The following is a 17,504-nucleotide window of genomic DNA, read 5'->3' as shown; positions in this document are numbered from 1 at the left end:
TGTGTAAATTAGCATCTGCAGTTCCTTGTTTCAACATGATAAGCAATTGTCGTATAGAAATGTCACTACATTCCATCAGTTTGCCTATTTTTCTTAATGAAATGCCTCGTGTCTTTAACAGGGTGCTAAGCATGGAACTTCAGAATACTTTATTGGTGAATCAGAGTTCAGCGATGCCTCCATCTCAATCCAGAAGAAGAAGGAAACTTTGAAGCAAATGTATGTATCACCACATGAATTGGACATGTATTATACCTTGACTATAAAATAACTAGTTATAATAAGGGCGGCACGGTGGCGCAGCGGTCGAGTTGCTGCCTTACAGCGCCAGAGATCCAAGTTCGATCCTGACCACGGGTTGGTGTCTGTACAGAGTTTGTACTTTGACCTACATGGGTTTTCTCCGGATGCTCCGGTTTCCTCCCACACTCCAAAGACGTACGAATTTGGTGGTTTCTGTAAAATGGTAAATTGTCCCTCGTGTATAGGATAGTGCTAGTGTGCGTCGATCGCTGGTCGGTACAGACTCGATGGGCCGAAGGGCCTGTTGCCGCACTGTATCTCTAAATGAAAACTAGCCTGAAAATCTTGCCTTTGCTAAAATAAATGCTAATTTAGCAGTGTTGAAATGGAGCATTAAATTATTATTTTTTAAATTTGTGTCGACATCCAGCATTTTCTATGTAGCGAGATTAGGTAAAATGAAAAAAGCTACCCAAATAAATTCCATGCATTTGAGAATACCTTTCCACTGATTCTCATTAGAGATATACAGTACTTCAATTTCCTTGGCAAATAGTTCAGCCTCTCATTTTATTTGGTCCATATTATTGTCGTTTTATTTTCCTTCCTCCTTCCTGACACCAATCAGAGAGCGTTCATAAGTGATAGGGGCAGAATTACGCCATTCGGCCCATCGAGTCTTCTCCACCATTCAATCACAGCTGATCTATCTTTCCCTCTCAACCCCATTCTCCTGCCTTCTCCCCATAACCTCTGACACCCGTGCTAATCAAAGATTTTCTAGATACTACTCTGCTTTCTTTCCAGTGTTTGAGCTTGCAATTTTTTAATATGGATAATCTCATCAGCTTTTTAATTTGAAAGTTTCATGTTTGTAAAAAATGTTGAATTTTATGATCTGCTTAATATAGCCAAAACATTCCAAAGTGCTTCACACAGACAAAGTCAACTTTAACTTTTATTGCCGGCAGTCGAAGAGACTAAATACAATTACAGATTAATATCTCTCCTGCTCAGGCATATTAATTTACTGTTTAACAAACTGTAAAACGTACAAAAGGCTGTATATTCCCCTACCTTGGCAGCTCTTAGAAATCGTATTCCATTCCTCATTGGACTTTTGTCTAAAGTTGGATTTACCAGAGACTGTTTTACTTGTTGGGGCGGCACGGTGGCACAGCAGTAGAGTTGCTGCGTTACAGCGTCAGAGCCCCAGGTTCGACTTTGACTACGGCTGCTGCCTGCATGGAGTTTATACATTCTCCCTGTGACCGCGTGGGTTTACTCCGGGCCCTCGGGTTCCCTCCCAGACTCCAAAGAAATACATTCCTTCTATAACATTAAGAGCGGCCTTTTGAATGAATCCAAATTTTGTAGGACAAATCCTTTTATTTTTATTTTATTAATATGTTTTTGTTCGTCTTTTATTATTTTTATTTTAATCTTAAAATGAACGTATTTAAAATACCAAAGAGTAAAAGAAGATTCAACAAAATAATCCTCCCCGACTGACGGCCACATTTAATACATTAGTAAGTCATGAGGGCTATTTTAACACCAGTTATGCTCATGATTTAGTTCTAATGCGACTCTAGATTGTGTGTTAATCTCCCACAAAAAAGCAGTCACAACAAAGACATTAAAAGGTTAGTTAACTTTAGAATTAACAACATTTTTTCATTTTCTTGAAGTTAGTACATAGTAGTTAGATTTTAACAAAATAATGTACATTTTGAAGTATATCTAATTTAAGTTTCTTGGATGCGGTCTTTATTAGATTACAGCTAACTTAATGCGGCATTCCAACATGAAAAGGTTCCCCACCCCTGCACTAGTATCTTTTTGTGTTTTGTTTTGTGTAATCCAGCATCTGCAGCTCCTTGTATCTACATTTTGACTCTCTAAGTACAGAATTACCCAAACTTGTACATCTTCCATTAAGACTGTGTTTCTGTTATGGGTCACTATCCCTATGATTATTTTGGCTCCAATCCCAGATGTGAGTGAAGAATGCTGTAAATCCTTAATTTCTAAACCGACTCAGACTAATGATTAACCAGTGACATATTTTGAGATGTCTAGTTGGGGTTTTTTCCCTCATGAAAACTATTTGAAATTGATTAAAGTTTGGTGTTGATTTGAAGTGTTCGCAGGTTAGAAATCGTCTTCCAGTATGAATTTGCTGGGACAAAGTTAGGATTTATACATTAATTAATCGAGCCTTAAATCTGTTGCACATGATGACTGTAGGCTATTTCATAAACCTCTGCTTGATATGTTTCTTAAACTACCTTTGCAAAGGTCAGGGAGAGTGGCTGCAAAGGCATGTGAATGAAAAAAAGAGCGACAGCTTTTCCATTTAGGATCATTTGGAGGTTCTTTTGTCTCCTTCCTGAAATGGCGATGAGCTCATCTTCCGTTCTAAATTATAGTAAAATAAATTTGTAACAGTTGAGTTTAGAGTTACAACGTGGAAACTGGCCCTTCGGCCCCACCATGTCCATGCCAACCAACAATTACCCGCGCGCTAGTTCTCCGTTCCCCCACTTTCGCATCCCACACACTTTACAGAGGACAATTTAAACTACAAACTTGCACTTGCAAAACTCAGGAAACGACAAACTCGGGACGCGGGAGGAATCCGGAGCACCTGGAGAAATCCCACGCAGACACCGGGAGAACGCACAAACCCCGCACAGACAGCACACGTAGTCAGGATTGAACCCAGGTGTCTGGCGCTGAAAGGCAGAAGCTCTGCTGCTGTTCCATCAAGTCCGCGCCGACCATCAATCACCCACACAGCAGTTCTATCCTACGCACTAGGGATAATTTACAGAAGTCAATTAACCTACAAACCTGCATGTCTTTGGGGTATGGGAGGAAACGGAACACCTGGGGAAAAAACCCCACGGGGCCACAGGGAGAGCGTACAAACTCCTCACAGACAGCACCCGTAATCGGGATCGAACCCCTTTCTCTGGTGATGCGAGGCAGCAACTCTACCGCTGCGCCACTGTGCTGCCTCACAATGATCATAAACTGGACCATAGAAATAATTTTTATAACGTGATCATTAAATGTGCCAAACATCCATCTATCATCGCAACTAATTCTAGCCTCCAAACCAAGATTTTCCATTTTCCTTTCCTTTTTCCACATTGAGTTCCATAATAACCAATGTAGTTCAGACCTACAGTAATAGGGTATCTCTTTATTTCATTAAATTAAACCTGAGTACAGTAAACGCACCAATCTTTTCCTTGTGGGAAAAAAAAGGAATGCGGATGCTGGTTAATACAAAAAATGATATAAATTGCTGGAGTAACTCGGCAGATTTAGTTTAGTTTAGATATACAGCGCAGAAACAGGCGCTTTGGCCCGCCAGATCCGCGCCGACCTGCGATCCCTGCACATTAACTCTATCCTACACCTACTAGTGACAATTTTTACATTTACCAAGCCAATTAACCTACAAACCTGTACGTCTTTGGAGTGTGGGAAGAAACCGAAGATTTCGGAGAAAACCCACGCAAGTCACAGCAGCATCTGTGGAGAAGATGGATAGTTGATGTTTCGGGTCAGGGCACTTTTTCAGACTCAATTTAGGATGTCTGAAGAAGTGTCCCGATCCAAAATGTCACCTATCCATTTTCTCCAGAGAAGCTGCCTGACCAGCTGAGGTACTCCATCATTTTGTGTCTGTCTTTGGTATAAACCACCATCTGCAGTTCATTTTCATTACATGGAAATAGGCCTTTTTCCCCCCACTTAGTCCACGACAACCTTTGGTCACTCATTCACATTAGTTCCATGTCATCCGACTGTCTGCACATTAGGGTCAATTTTACAGAGGGCAATTAACATGAAACTCTACGTCTTTGGGATGTGGGAGGAAACAGGAGCACCTGGAGGAAACCCACATGGTCATAGGGAGAACGTGCAAACTCCACACTGACAGCACCTGAGCTCAGGATCGAACCTTAGTCTCTGGCGCAGTGAGGCAGCAGCTCTACCAACTGCGCCAGTCTGCCACCCTGTACTATTGAAGTACTTATTCTTCAATTTCCATGCGATACACCCAAGTAGGTAAAGCAACAAGTTAAATCTTGTCAATGCTCGATAGACTCATCTGGAAATAGATGAACCACAAAATAAGCTTCTCCTATGGATGGCTGCACAGGTTCTCAAAATACAGCGTACTTGTGTCAGGGCATCTGGTTTCACCAGAATCATGTTAGGTCATGTCCTTATCGGAACATAGTTTTCCCATTAAAGAGAGATTCCGGATTCATAAATGTTGACGTTGCTAATTGGTCCACTAAAGTAAGGAATAAAATGGTGGCACGGTGGCACAGCGGTAGAGATGCTGTCTCACTGCGCCAGAAACCCGGGTTCGATCCTGACTACGGGTGCTGTCTATGTGGAGTTTGCAGGTTCTCCCTGGGACCTGCGTGGGTTTTCTCCCGGTGCTCAGGTTTCCTCCCCCATCCCTAAGACGTGCGGGTTCGTAGATTAAATGGCTGCTGTAAATTGCGTAGGGAGTGGATGCGAAACTGTGATAACATAGAGCTAGGTGGACTCGGTGGACCGGAGGGCCTGTTTCTACACTCTCTGTAAAACTAAAAAGCAAAAAAACTAAAAGTTTTTTTTTAAACTAAACGTTATCAGCGTAAGCAGGCAGTATCGTACAGGAAGGAATCTTTTTGGCTCATTTCAGAAATAACCTTTTCCTTATTAACCTCACAAACCGTACTTCCTGCTTTTGCTTTTGTGCTTAATATAAAATTGACATGAAATCAGGATTCGTTTTCTCAGCTGGAAATATCTGAGCTGCGTGCAATGGAAATTTAAGATTGACATTCATATACTTTGAGTGGGGAAATATGGAACATTTGAATCTATAACCTTGGGACTTGATGATAATGAATATATTAATTCATTCACAATATTCCTTTTGCAGTGTTAAAAAAAGTTGCTGCCCAAAAATGGAAAGCCTAAGCAAAGCTGACTCGGGAGATTCCTTGACAAAAGCACTGCCTAGTGCAACAGAAGATGAGCAAAATGCAGCCCAACCTGCTGTGGATTTGAGCCGTGAGATTCAGGATGTAAATAATGGTGGAAAAGAAGATTGTCTGAACTCAGTTCAAAGCGAGTTATTGCTTCCTGCCATAAAACTGGAAGAATATATCAACAGGAGCCAGCCAGCGCCACAGAGCTGCCATCAGCCTCCTCGATCTATTCAGCAGCTGAAGGCGGGTTTGAAAAGCACTGGGGATGTGGGTGAGTCAGCACTGCCGAATCTCAAACAAAACGGAGTAAACAAAAAAACACAAACTACGCCAAGGAGGGTCTCTGCTCAGAGTGGAACAAATTGTGCCGTCAGGGTCATTTCTGGAGGGTCCCCTCCATCTCCCGTCCAAGCCACAGTGGAGATGAACTCTCCCGAGTCTTTAAGAAAACCACCGAGGAGAAAAATGCCAGTAAAAACGAGTTCCCATTCTAAGAGGTCAGTTAAAGGTAAAGCAGACTGCCTCGTCCTCGCCAGCAGAGACGCAGGTGGATACTTGCTTTCCACACTCAGTTCCCCCCAAGACTTCTGTCATGTGAATAAACACAAAAGGAGAAGATTAACCACGCAGAACAAGCCGGCGGCAGGTTCAGAGGTGCCACCTCCAAGTCATTCACGTTCTGAGTCTCAGAGCTCGGCCTCCAGCACGGCATTGATGAAAGGCAATTCAAGGAAAGAAAATGTGCCAAGAACATCAAGACTTCGAAGGCCAAAAAAGGCTGGAGCTCTCAGGAGTGAAGATGTTGCCCTGAGATAGTTTCCACTGGTTGGCAGTTAGTGTTTGCATGTTACAGGAGACAATGAATGGTGTGCATTTGTACCTTACTTTATAAAACTAAACCAAATAATAAACTAATCCAAAAAGCACATCTCTCTTCTACAACTGCTGAGATGCCAACAGCCTTGCTCCTGTTATTTGACCTGTAAGCTAATGATAAATTCAAGACTGTCTAAACTGCTTACTTTTAATTTAGTTCAATCTTCTTTTCATAGTCTTGATTAATAATGGGGATCATATTTTGTTATCCATAAAACTGTCCAATTTGATTTTAATAGTATTAATATTGACTTCTAAATGACTGCCTACAGTGTATACGTTATTATATTTTTGGCTATCTAATGTGTCATATATATTTGCTATTCTCTAAATTGTTTCATTTCGTACTTTACAATTAAAGTGTCTATAGATTTGCAAACTGTCTATCCTCTTATTTGGTTTTCACGCGACATCAAGGCAGCTCTATAGGACTTTAGTCAGGACGCATTTGAAGTGTTGCGTGTAGTTCTGGTTGCCCCATGACAAGAAAGATATCGAGGTTTTGGAGAGGGTGCAGAGCAGGTTTACCAGAACGCTGCCTGGATTAGAGTGCTTCAGCTCCAGGCAGCAAGAGGTCTGGTAGACATGGATTGTTTTCGCTGGGACGTTCGTTGGCGGTTATGGGGGGGAGTTGATAGAAGTATATCAAATTATGAGAGTCCTATAAGGTAGACAATCACAACCTTTTTTTCCCAGGGTGGAAATGTCCAGCTAGCAGGTGGGAAGGGGAAAGTGTAATGGAGATGTGCGGGGCATGTTTTTTTACAGAGAGTGGTGCGAGCATTGCCAGAGGTGGTGGTGGAGGCAAATACGATTGCGGCGTTAAAGAGGCTTTTAGATAGGCACATGGAAATGCAGGGAGTAGAGGGATATTGGATCACGTGCAGGCAGATTAGATCAGCTTAACTTGGCATAATGTTCGGCACGAACATTGTGGGCTGAAGAGCTCGTTCCTGTTCTGTGCTAAAATTCACCCCTCAAGGTTTGTTCTTGCTGCAAGGAGAGGTTTGATGAAATAAACATGGTGTTTTATGACATTATAATGTTCACTAATTACACTAACAATGTTCAATTAAGACATAATTGGAGTTGACTAAAGTTAGAAAGACATGAAGTGTTCACCACTGCGGTTTACGCTTTTCTCTCCGAATTTGCGTTATGCATTCATCTATCACTATAAAATGATCCAACTTGTATTTTGGTCTTTATTACCGGTAGACCTGAAAAACCTGATGAACCATAGTCTTTATATTCATCATAGTTTGATGATATAGCTGCAAAGAAATATTTCTATCACCAACTTACACCAGTGGCGCAGCGGTAGAGTTGCTGCCTCGCAGCGCCGGGGACCCAGGTTCGATCCTGTCTACGGGCACTCTCTGTACGGAGTTTGTACCTTCTCCCTGTGACCTGCGTGGGTTTTCTCCGGTGTCTCCAGATTCCTCCCACACTCCAAAGACTTACAGGTTTGTGGGCTAATTGGCTTCAGTAAGTTGTAAAATTGTCCCTCATGTGTAGGATGATTTAATGTTAGTGTATTGGGGATTGTTGGTCGGAGTGGACTCAATTGGCCGAAGGGCCTGTTTCTGCGATGTAACTACAATTTAACATTTTTAATAGTTAATTACATTGGAATTTGCCCCAAATGTAGTTGGCCTGCTATATCTAGTACATTTATGTCTACTATAAGACCTTAAAACATAGGAGTAAAATTAGGCCATTCTGCTCCTTGAGTCTTCTCTACCATTCTATCATGGCTGATCTATTGTTCCCTCTCAATCCCATTTTCTTGCATTCTCCCTGTAATCTTTGACGCCTTTACTAATCAATAACTTATCAATCTCCGCTTTACAAATCCCCAATGACTTGGCCTCCACCGCCAACTGTGGCAATGAATTCCACAGATTCACCACCTACTGCATCGAGGTTGTCAAAGATAGGCACAAAATGCTAGAGTAACTCAGCTGGTCAGGCAGCACCTCTGGAGAAAATGGACAGGTGATGTTTCGGGTCGGACCTCTTCTTCGGACTAAAGAGGGGTCTTGACCCAAAATGTCACCCATTCTTTTTCTCATGTTCATAGTTCATAAGTGCTGGGAGCAGAATTAGGCCATTCGGCCCATCGTCCACTCCGCCATTCAATCACGGCTGATCTATACAATAGACATTAGGTACAGGGGTAGGTCATTCGGCCCTTCAGGCCAGCACCTATCTCTCCCCCCCCCCACCCAACCCCATCCTCCTGCCTTCTCCCCATAACCCCTGACACCCGTACTTTGCAAGAATCTTTCTCTACCTTAAACACTTCTAGTGACTGCCTCTGCCGCCGACTGTGACAATGAATTCCACAGATTCACCGCCTACTGGATCTTCTTCTTTTCATGTCTATCTTGTTACAAATGTTGACCTCGCTGTCATCGTCCGTCCTGAAAAGGACGCAAGCTTCTGGCGATAATCAGTGGGAGCCGTCATTTGTTGCAATAGATGATGGTGGTAGTAGAATTAGCTTGGGATACTTCCAGTTCCCAGCCCCGTGATGTGGACGCTACTGCTATGGGGCCACCGACTAGATAGAGGTTGTCAAAGATAGGCATGAAATACTGGATTAACTCAGCAGGTCAGGCAGCACCTCTGGAGAAAATAGACAGGTGACGTTTCGGGTCAGAACTCTTCTTCAGACTACAGAAGGGTCTCGACCCAAAATCTTACTGATACGTTTTCTCCAGAGATGCTATCTGGCCTGCTGAGCTATTCCAGTACTTTGTGCCTATCTTTAGTATAGGCCAGTGTCGGTAGTTGTTTGTTTCTAGACAGTGGTTGTCCCCAGTTTGCAGCTAGGTTCTGTCACTGATCTGTTCATAACCCGGACAGTTCGCAAGTAGGAAACCCGGCCATGTACAGGTGCACAACCTTTTATCCGAAATTCCGGAAACCGGAAAGCTCCGAAAACCGGACATTTTTTCCAGGATGTCGTCTGCGCACCAAAGCTCGCGTTTGGCGCCAACGTCAACTTGGTTGACCCGAAACGACCCACGGTCAACCTAGGTCTGTACTACTGTAGCGGCTGCCTCCTCCCCGGAGACCGGGGAGATAATTAAACATCTGTAAATCATTGCTTAAATGTTAGTCAGTTAGTTTGGAGGGCTTTTATGTGGTCGTGGTGGTGGTGGTCGGGGTGGGAGTGGGGGTGGGGGTGGAAGTGGGGGTGTTGAAGGGACAAACTTTAATTTTTAGTCCCCTACTTGGTCGGAGAGGCGCGGGTCGGGCAATGCCTTTCCGGGTCGCCGTGCCGTAATCTCCGGATCGCTGTGGCCGCCAACTCCCAACATCGCGGAGCTGGGGCTGCGGGCGGCGCCGGTTGGAGCTCGGACCCCGGCGAAATCGATCCCTGGCTCCGCGGCGCTCCAAATCCAGTGCCGTCTGCGACCGGACACCCGCAGCCCCAGCTCCGCGATGTTGGGAGTCGGCGGCCACAGCGCTCCAGAGCTTACGGTACGGTCACCCGGCAAGGCATTGCCCGCTCCTCGCCTCTCTGACCAGGTAGGGGACTAAGAATTAAAAATTTCCCATTAACCCCCCCCTTTCACATAAAATCCCTCCAAACTAACTGACTAACATTTAAGCAATGATTTGCAATGATTCCCCGGTCTCCGGGGAGGAGGCAGCCGCTCCAGACTTTCCAAGCCGCCCGCGCTACCTACCTAATCTACGCTAAAAATCTTCCATTCCGAAAGCCGAAAAATTCCGAAATCCGAGAAGTGTCTGGTCCCAAGGTTTTCGGATAAAAGGTTGTGCACCTGTACCAAGTTCCCAATCGGCATTAAATGCCTGGATCTCCACAGCAGCAGGAAAATCCATCCCACCGGCTCCCGCCCAACACTTGTCCGTACGTACGGACTGTACATAAGTCAGGAGTTTGTAAGCTGGGGAGGGCCTGCGAGGACCCACGTCACTCGCATAACAAATGTGCCAACAGCAAAAGAAATCCTATTACAGGTCCACCACCGAATTTACCGGCAGCCTTTAATCCGGACGGACCCTCTCCCCCTCCCCCAACCCCCCCGAAAATACGGGCCGATCTCGACTTCATCTGGACCTCCATGGCCGATCAGCGGGTGGAATTTTCCCACTTGTGGCCGGGGTTCTGGAACTCCGCCCAGCCGGAGCCGGCAGATCCGATCCCATGGCCGACTTCCGTGGCCGAACTTTCCCCCTTCAGCGGCCTAGGGGGAACGTTCCGGTACCGTTGGACTCCTGTCAATAGACAATAGGTGCGGGAGTAGGCCATTCGGCCCTTCGAGCCAGCACCGCCATTCAATGTGATCATGGCAGATCATCCCCAATCACTACCCCGTTCCTGCCTTCTCCCTATATCCCCTGACTCCGCTATTTTAAGAGCCCTATCTAGCTCTCTCTTGAAAGCATCCAGAGAACCTGCCTCCACCGCCCTCTGAGGCAGAGAATTCCACAGACTCACCACTCTCTGTGAGATAAAGTGTTTCCTCGTCTCCGTTCTAAATGGCTTGCCCCTTATTCTTAAACTGTGGCCACTCCTGGTCAGAGGTCGTAGCCTCTGTTGGTCCGGGGAAGTAGACGTGTGGGGCAGGAGTTTGTGTGAGCAGAGGATGGTGAGTGCCTGGAATGTACTGCCAGGGGTGGTGGTTAAAGTGGCCTTTAAAATACTTGCGGATAGGCACATGGGGATATGCAGGGAATGGAGGCAGAGGGTTATGTGCAGGCAGATAAGTGATGGTCTTGGCATCACGTTAGGTGCAGATATGATCCTGACCTGGGGTGCTGTCTGTATAGAGTTTGCACACTGTCTCTGTGACCGTGTGGGTTTTCTCCGGGTGCTCCGGTTTCCCTCCACATTCTAAAGACGTGCAGCTTTGCAGGTTAGTTGGCCCCGCTATAAATCATCCCTCGTGTGTCGGATTGAATTAGTGCATGGGAGATTTGCGGTCGGCATGGACTCGGTGGGCCGAAGGGCCTGTTTCTGCGCTGTATCTCAACACTAAACAAACAAAATCGAGGGACGAAAGGGCCTGTTCTTGTGCTGTACATAATCGTTTATGCAGGAGGCAGATGAAAAAGAAGGCTTAATTGCAAATCTGATGATCCTGTTAAGCTTAGCGTTATTGTAGAAAGCAGTTGGCATCGTTCCTTGGATAGTTTGGATTCAAGCCATCTTTATTTTGTTTCCAATGGTAACAATCTTTTCAAATGTAGCCTTGTAGTGCTTACATCGTTAAATGGTTAGAATGCAGTGAGTTGTATGGTGATGCTGGTTCAAGATTGGAAAATATATTCTGTTCTCCAACAAGGGCCTGTTCTTAATCGTTTATGTACAGTAAGTGGCAAATGAGAAAGAAGGCCTAATTATGGCGGCACAGGGGCGCAGTGGTAGAGTTGCTGCCTTACAGCGCTTGCAGCGCCGAGGACCCGGGTTCGATCCCGACTACGGGTGCTGTTTGTACGGCCTCCCCGTGACCCGTGTGGGCTTTCTCCGAAATCTTCGGTTTTCTCCCACACTCTAAAGACGTACAGGTTTGTAGGTAAATTGGCTTGGAAGATATTTTTAAAAATTGTCCCTAGTGTGTGTGGGATAGTGCAGGGATCGCTGGTCGGCGCAGACTCGGTGAGACGAGGGGCCTGTTTACGAGCTGTATCTCTAAATTAAACCAGATATTTACCAAAAACAGAACAATGAAATTCTTACTTGCAGCAACGAAACAGGTCTCTAAACATAATATTCAAAGGTAACACAATAGATAAAATTCAATGCGTTAAAAAACAACCCCAATATTAGTGCAAAACGAAAGCCCGAAGTCTCTTGGGCAACCAGTTGGGCAAGTAGTTTAATTGGTGTTTTTTTACTGTTCAAGAACCTGATCAAGAGGTAAGTTTTTAACGAGTGATTTAGAAAGGAAGAGGGGAATTGCAAAGGTATTTGCAAACTTGGTTAAAGCTACGCACTCAAAAGTCTGGCAATCGATTCGATTTGGAATGTTGAGGCAGAACGGTGGCGCAGCGGTAGACCCGGGTTCAATCCTGGCTACGGGTGCTGTCTGTACGGAGTTTGTACGTCCTCCCCGTGACCACTTTTTCATGGGCAGCAATGCAAGAATTTCACTGTCCTATCTGGGACACATGACGATAAACTCTCTTGACTTGACTTGACTTGCTCCAGTTTCCTCCCACACTCCAAAGACGTACAGGTTCGGTAAAAATTGTAAATTGTCCCTAGTGTGTAGAATAGTGCTAATGTAACGTGGATCGCTGGTCAGCGTGGCCTCAGTGAGCTGAAGGACCTGTTTCCACGCTGTATCTCTGAACTAAACTAAATTGGAGAGGAGGTTCACAAGTTGTAGGAGTAGAATTAGGCCTTAAATTCGGAGGCTGTGGCCTCTAGTCCTAGGCTCTCCCACAAGTGGAAACATCCTCTCCACATCCACTCTCTGTAACCCTTTCACTATTCGGTAAGTTTCAATGAGGTCCCCCCCCTCCATCGAGTACAGGCCCAGTGCTGCCAAACTCTCATATGTTAACCCGATCATTCCCGTAAACCTCACCTGGACTCGCTCTAATACCAGCATACCCTTCCTCAGGTATGCCTTGTAAATCCCTGTTCTTATATTCTAGTCTTCTTGAAACTTTTGAACATAATAAGAACATTTGTGGAATTTGTTAGTCCATGTATTCAAGAGAGAGCTAGATACAGCTCTTGGGGCTAACGGAATCAATGTATATATGGGGAGATAGCAGGAACGGAGTACTGATTGTGGATGATCAGCCATGATCATATTGAATGGCGGTGCTGGCTCGAAGGGCCAAATGGCCTACTCCTGCACCTATTTACTGTCTGTTTGAAATAAAGGCTCGCTGACTTTTAGGTGACATTTCAGGTTCGGGACCCTTTCTTCAGACTGGTAAATCCTTTTGTGCATGAACGAGCATCTGCTTTTCGTTGTTTCTACTAAGTAACGGAGCGGCATGGGTTTAAGGAAATTGGCCTCTTTGGATCGTGTATCTCATCGTGGAGAAGAGGCTCATGTGACCCCATGATCCTGAGATTGATGCCGTTGGAAGCACCAGCTTCTGCTCGGGCCACCCGTGGGTTTCGAGGATGATCAATTCAGACTCTTTGGAAACATAGAAAATAGGTGCAGGAGTAGGCCATTCGCCCTTCGAGCCTGCACTGAGGCTGATCATGGTGATCATCCCATCAGTATCCTGAGATTCTCTCCATACCCTCTGATCCCCTTAGCCACAAGGGCCACATCTAACTTCCGCTTAAATATAGCCAATGAACTGGCCTCAACTACCCTCTGCGGCAGAGAATTCCAGAGATTAACCACTCGATGTGTGAAAAAAGTTCTTCTCATCTCGGAAAGGATTCCCCCTTATCCTTAAGCTGTGACCCCTTGTCCTGGACCCCAACATCAGGCGGAATCTTCCTGCATCTAGCCTGTCCAACCCCTTAAGAATTTTGTAAGTTTCTATAAGATCCCCCCTGAATCTCCAACCTACAAGATCGCAAGGGTGGCATCTTGAACTCAACGGCTGTGAAGGCGGATGAAGGCTGCAACAGGTTCATCAGCTCCAATCGTCTTGGTTCCCTTGCCATCGGAATGAGTGGATTGATTTGTGAAGGTCCGTGAGCATCATGGAACGCAACATCAAGTACACGTTAAACAAACACACGCACAGGCGTCTGCCTTTCCTTGTTTCTACTAAGTAATGGAGCAGTGCAGGTTTATGGATGGTGGAAGATGCTGCTGGAGCACTGAGGGACATGTGGCGCAGCGGGTAGAGCTACTGCCTCACAGCGCCAGAGACCCGGGTTCGATCCTGACTACGGGTGCTGTCTGTACGGAGTTTGTACGTTCTCCCCGAGACCTGCGCGGGTTTTCTCCAAGATCTTCGGCTTCCTCCCACACTCCAAAGACGTGCAGGTTTGTAGGTTAATTGACTTGGTATAAATGTCAAATTGCCCCTAGTGTGTGTAGGGTAGTGTTAGTGTGCGGGGATCGCTGGTCAGTGCGAAGGGCCTGTTTCCGCGCTGTATCTCTAACCTAAAGTAAACAACAAGTGCTGCCTGACTCTTTGACTCGATTTGTATTCAAGCTCTCAGTTTCCTTCAATGCAACTTCCCATTGACCAGTCGAGGTTTGTGTAAGCCCTGTAGTTAGTTGCAAGAGCCAGTTCTATCATGTGGCTGGAGTCTGTGTAAGCATTACGCAGCTGCCATTGTAATCAATAGCCCTCTGTGTTGACACAGATGTCTCCTGGTGATTTAATTTGCTGATTATTGCTGGCGATATCCACAGAAGACTAGTGGCATTATGAAGCCAAACCAAGATAGAGTGGAGACACAAGAAACTGCAGATGCCGGGATCTCGAGCAAAAGTGCTGGAGGAACTTTAGTCAGAGGCTGGTGAATCTGTGTGTTCCTTTGTCACAGACGGCTGTGGAGGCCAAGTCAATGGATATTTTTAAGGCCGAGATAGACAGATTCTTGATTAGTGCGGGTGTCAGAGGTTACGGGGAGAAGGCAGGAGAATGGGGTTAGGAGGGAGGGAGAGATAGATCAGCCATGATTGAATGGCGGAGTACATCTGATTGGCCGAATGGCCTAATTCTGCTCCTATGGCTTATGACCTTATGAACACAGCGGGCCAGGCAGCATCTGTGGAGGGAATGGACAGGTGACATTTCGGGTTGGGACCTTTCTTCTGAAGGTTTAGTTTAAAGCACTGTCCCACGGTACGAGTTCATTCCGTGAGCTCTCCTGAGTTTGCCCTGATTCGAACTCGGAGATTTACGGTAATGGCCACTCGTCGGTACTCGGGGCTCTCGTGGACATTTTTCAACAAGTTGAAAAATCTTCACGAGTCTTCCCGTGCTTACCTGCCGTTAGCGAGTCTTCCCGAGTACCTGCCGTTAGCGTTACGAGCCGCTAAGAGACGTCCCCGAGCTCCGAGGTATCCGCTACGTTCATTCTTACCACAAGTTTGATTTTTTTTAAACTCGGGAGAGCTCTTGGAATGAACTCGTACCGTGGGACAGGGTCTTTAGTTTAGAGATACAGCGTGGAAAGTCTGTACCAACCAACGATCATCCCGTACACCAGTTCTCATCCAACACACCGGGGACAATTTGCAGAGGACAATGAACCTACAAACCTGCACATCTTTGTGGGAGGAAACTGGAGCACCCGGTGAAAACCCACACAGGTCACGGGGAGAACATACAAACTCCGTACAGTCAGCACCCGAGGTCAGAATCGAACCCAGGTCTCTGGTCTTGTGAGGCAGCAAAGCTACCAGCTACATTCGAGCACACCCCATTTACACGAGGAAGTGTCCCCATCCGAAACGTCACCTATCCATGTTCTCCAGAGATGCTGCCTGACCAGCCCGAGTTACTCCAGCACTTTGTATCTTATTTTGTAAACCAGCACCTGCAATTCTTTGTTTCCACACTATTTTAGTCCCATATTCACCTGGGTACATTGTTCTTATGGAGCTGTGGATAAGAAAGTGACATCCTGATGGGGAGAGGGGAGAAGGGGGATTATTGGATTCTGTTGAAGTGGCCGCTCCAGACATTTCCAAGCCACAGAGGCGTGTTCACCCGAAGCCAGAGTTCCAGCTTTCCGGCAAGAGGGCCTGAAAACATCGGACTGGCTGCGGAGGCCACAAATAGGCCCCGACCTCGGGTGATTCACAGAGGAAGAGGAATGAACTTTTTGATGCCTTTCCCCACAGTGGAAATTTTTGATTCTGTTGTGGGGGGACGTTCATGTTGAATTCTATAATGTGTTGTGTCATTAAAAAAAAAAAAAGATTTCTATGGATGTACGGAAACATAATTATTTATTTTATGTAAAGCACTTTGGTTTCAACGCGAGTTGATTTAAACGTGCTATATAAATAAAATGTACTTACTGTTCATGCCAACACTAAAATACTAGTTTTGGTCATAGAGTCATCGTCATACAGTATGGAAACAGGCCCTTCGGCCCAACTTGCCCACACCGGCCAACATGTCCCATCCACACACTATTTGGCCCATATCTCTCCAAACCCGGTCCTATCTATGTACCCGTCTAACTGCTTCTTAAATGTTGGGATAGTCCCAGCCTCAACGACCCAGCTTGTTCCATACACCCACCACCCTTTGTGTGGAAAAAGTCACCCCTCAGAATCCTATTAAATCTTTTCCCCTTCACCTTCGACCTATGTGAATCTCTGGAACTCTCTGCCACAGAGGGTAGTTGAGGCCAGTTCATTGGCTATATTTAAGAGGGAGTTAGATGTGGCCCTTGTGGCTAAGGGGATCAGAGGGTATGGAGAGAAGGCAGGTACGGGATACTGAGTTGGATGATCAGCCATGATCATATTGAATGGCGGCGCAGGCTCGAAGGGCCGAATGGCCTACTTCTGCACCTAATTTCTATGTTTCTATGTCCTCTGGTCAATAGACAACAGGTGCAGGAGTAGGCCATTCGGCCCTTCGAGCCATCACCGCCATTCAATGTGATCATGGCTGATCATCCACAATCAGTACCCCGTTCCTGCCTTCTCCCCATATCCCCTGACTCGGCTATCTTTAAGTCCACGATTCCCCCACACTGGGCAAGAGAATCTGGTCCTCCTGTGAAAGTAAGGTACATATTCTCAGACAATTTTTGCTGAAGATCCCACCATCTGCAGCTCTTTGCTCCATATTCCAGCATGTGTAATCTCACATGGCTCAGGACAATATTGTTTCTGTTCTCAGTCTCTAAGCTCGAAAATTATTTTTAATCGTTTGAGCTGTGACTCACTTCTGCAAAAAGCATGGATTATGCCAAGTAATTATTCAATATAATGCCCCTTTTCTTCATAGTTCAGTACTGTCTCAGGATTTTCCCATACGGATGGATGACTCACACTCTATCCATTGGTCTTGAAGGAGTTGCAAAGGGGAGGAATTCTGCAAATGTGAGATGATTGAAAATGAGAAACTTGCACTAACATGGAACAGTGCGTCACAGTGTCAGGCCCTTTGGCCCCCGGCGTCCTGGCAAAACATAATGCCAAGATGAACTAATCGCCGAACACCTCCGCTCGGTCCGCATTTACCAGCCTGATCTCCCGGTGGCTCAGCACTTTAACTCCCCCTTCCATTCCGAATTTTGTAAGTTTCTATAAGATCCCCCCTCAATCTTCTAAACTCTAGCGATTTTAACACTGGCATGCTGGAAATCCCCTGCATTTTGCAAAACATACTTGGCTAATAAAGTATGATTATGACATTTTGAGCCACGGAATAGTCTGGAAGTTATCCCTGGATCGTATAACTAGAAAGACAAATAAATTCACTGACAAT

The 17,504-nt window shown here is 45.7% G+C and overlaps 1 protein-coding gene across 4 annotated transcripts in view; it reads left to right on the top strand.

The window, feature by feature from the left end:
* The window catches only part of slx4ip (SLX4 interacting protein), a 97,144-nt gene extending 90,635 nt beyond the window's left edge, over positions 1-6,509 (top strand). For 3 of the 4 annotated variants that reach the window (XM_055638928.1, XM_055638930.1, XM_055638929.1), the window contains exons 7-8: positions 122-219; positions 5,204-6,505. In XM_055638928.1, coding sequence (XP_055494903.1) covers positions 122-219; positions 5,204-6,068 — 963 coding nt within the window. In that variant the 3' untranslated portion in view covers positions 6,069-6,505. Of the gene's footprint in view, positions 1-121; positions 220-5,203 lie in introns of all 4 variants that reach the window. The other variant, XM_055638927.1, reaches the window with a different exon arrangement.
* Positions 6,510-17,504: the final 10,995 nt, after the last annotated feature.

The sequence above is a fragment of the Leucoraja erinacea genome, chromosome 8 (assembly GCF_028641065.1).
Source record: "Leucoraja erinacea ecotype New England chromosome 8, Leri_hhj_1, whole genome shotgun sequence".
NCBI classification, from domain to species: domain Eukaryota; kingdom Metazoa; phylum Chordata; class Chondrichthyes; order Rajiformes; family Rajidae; genus Leucoraja; species Leucoraja erinaceus.
This window is presented reverse-complemented; position numbering and strand designations above follow the sequence as displayed.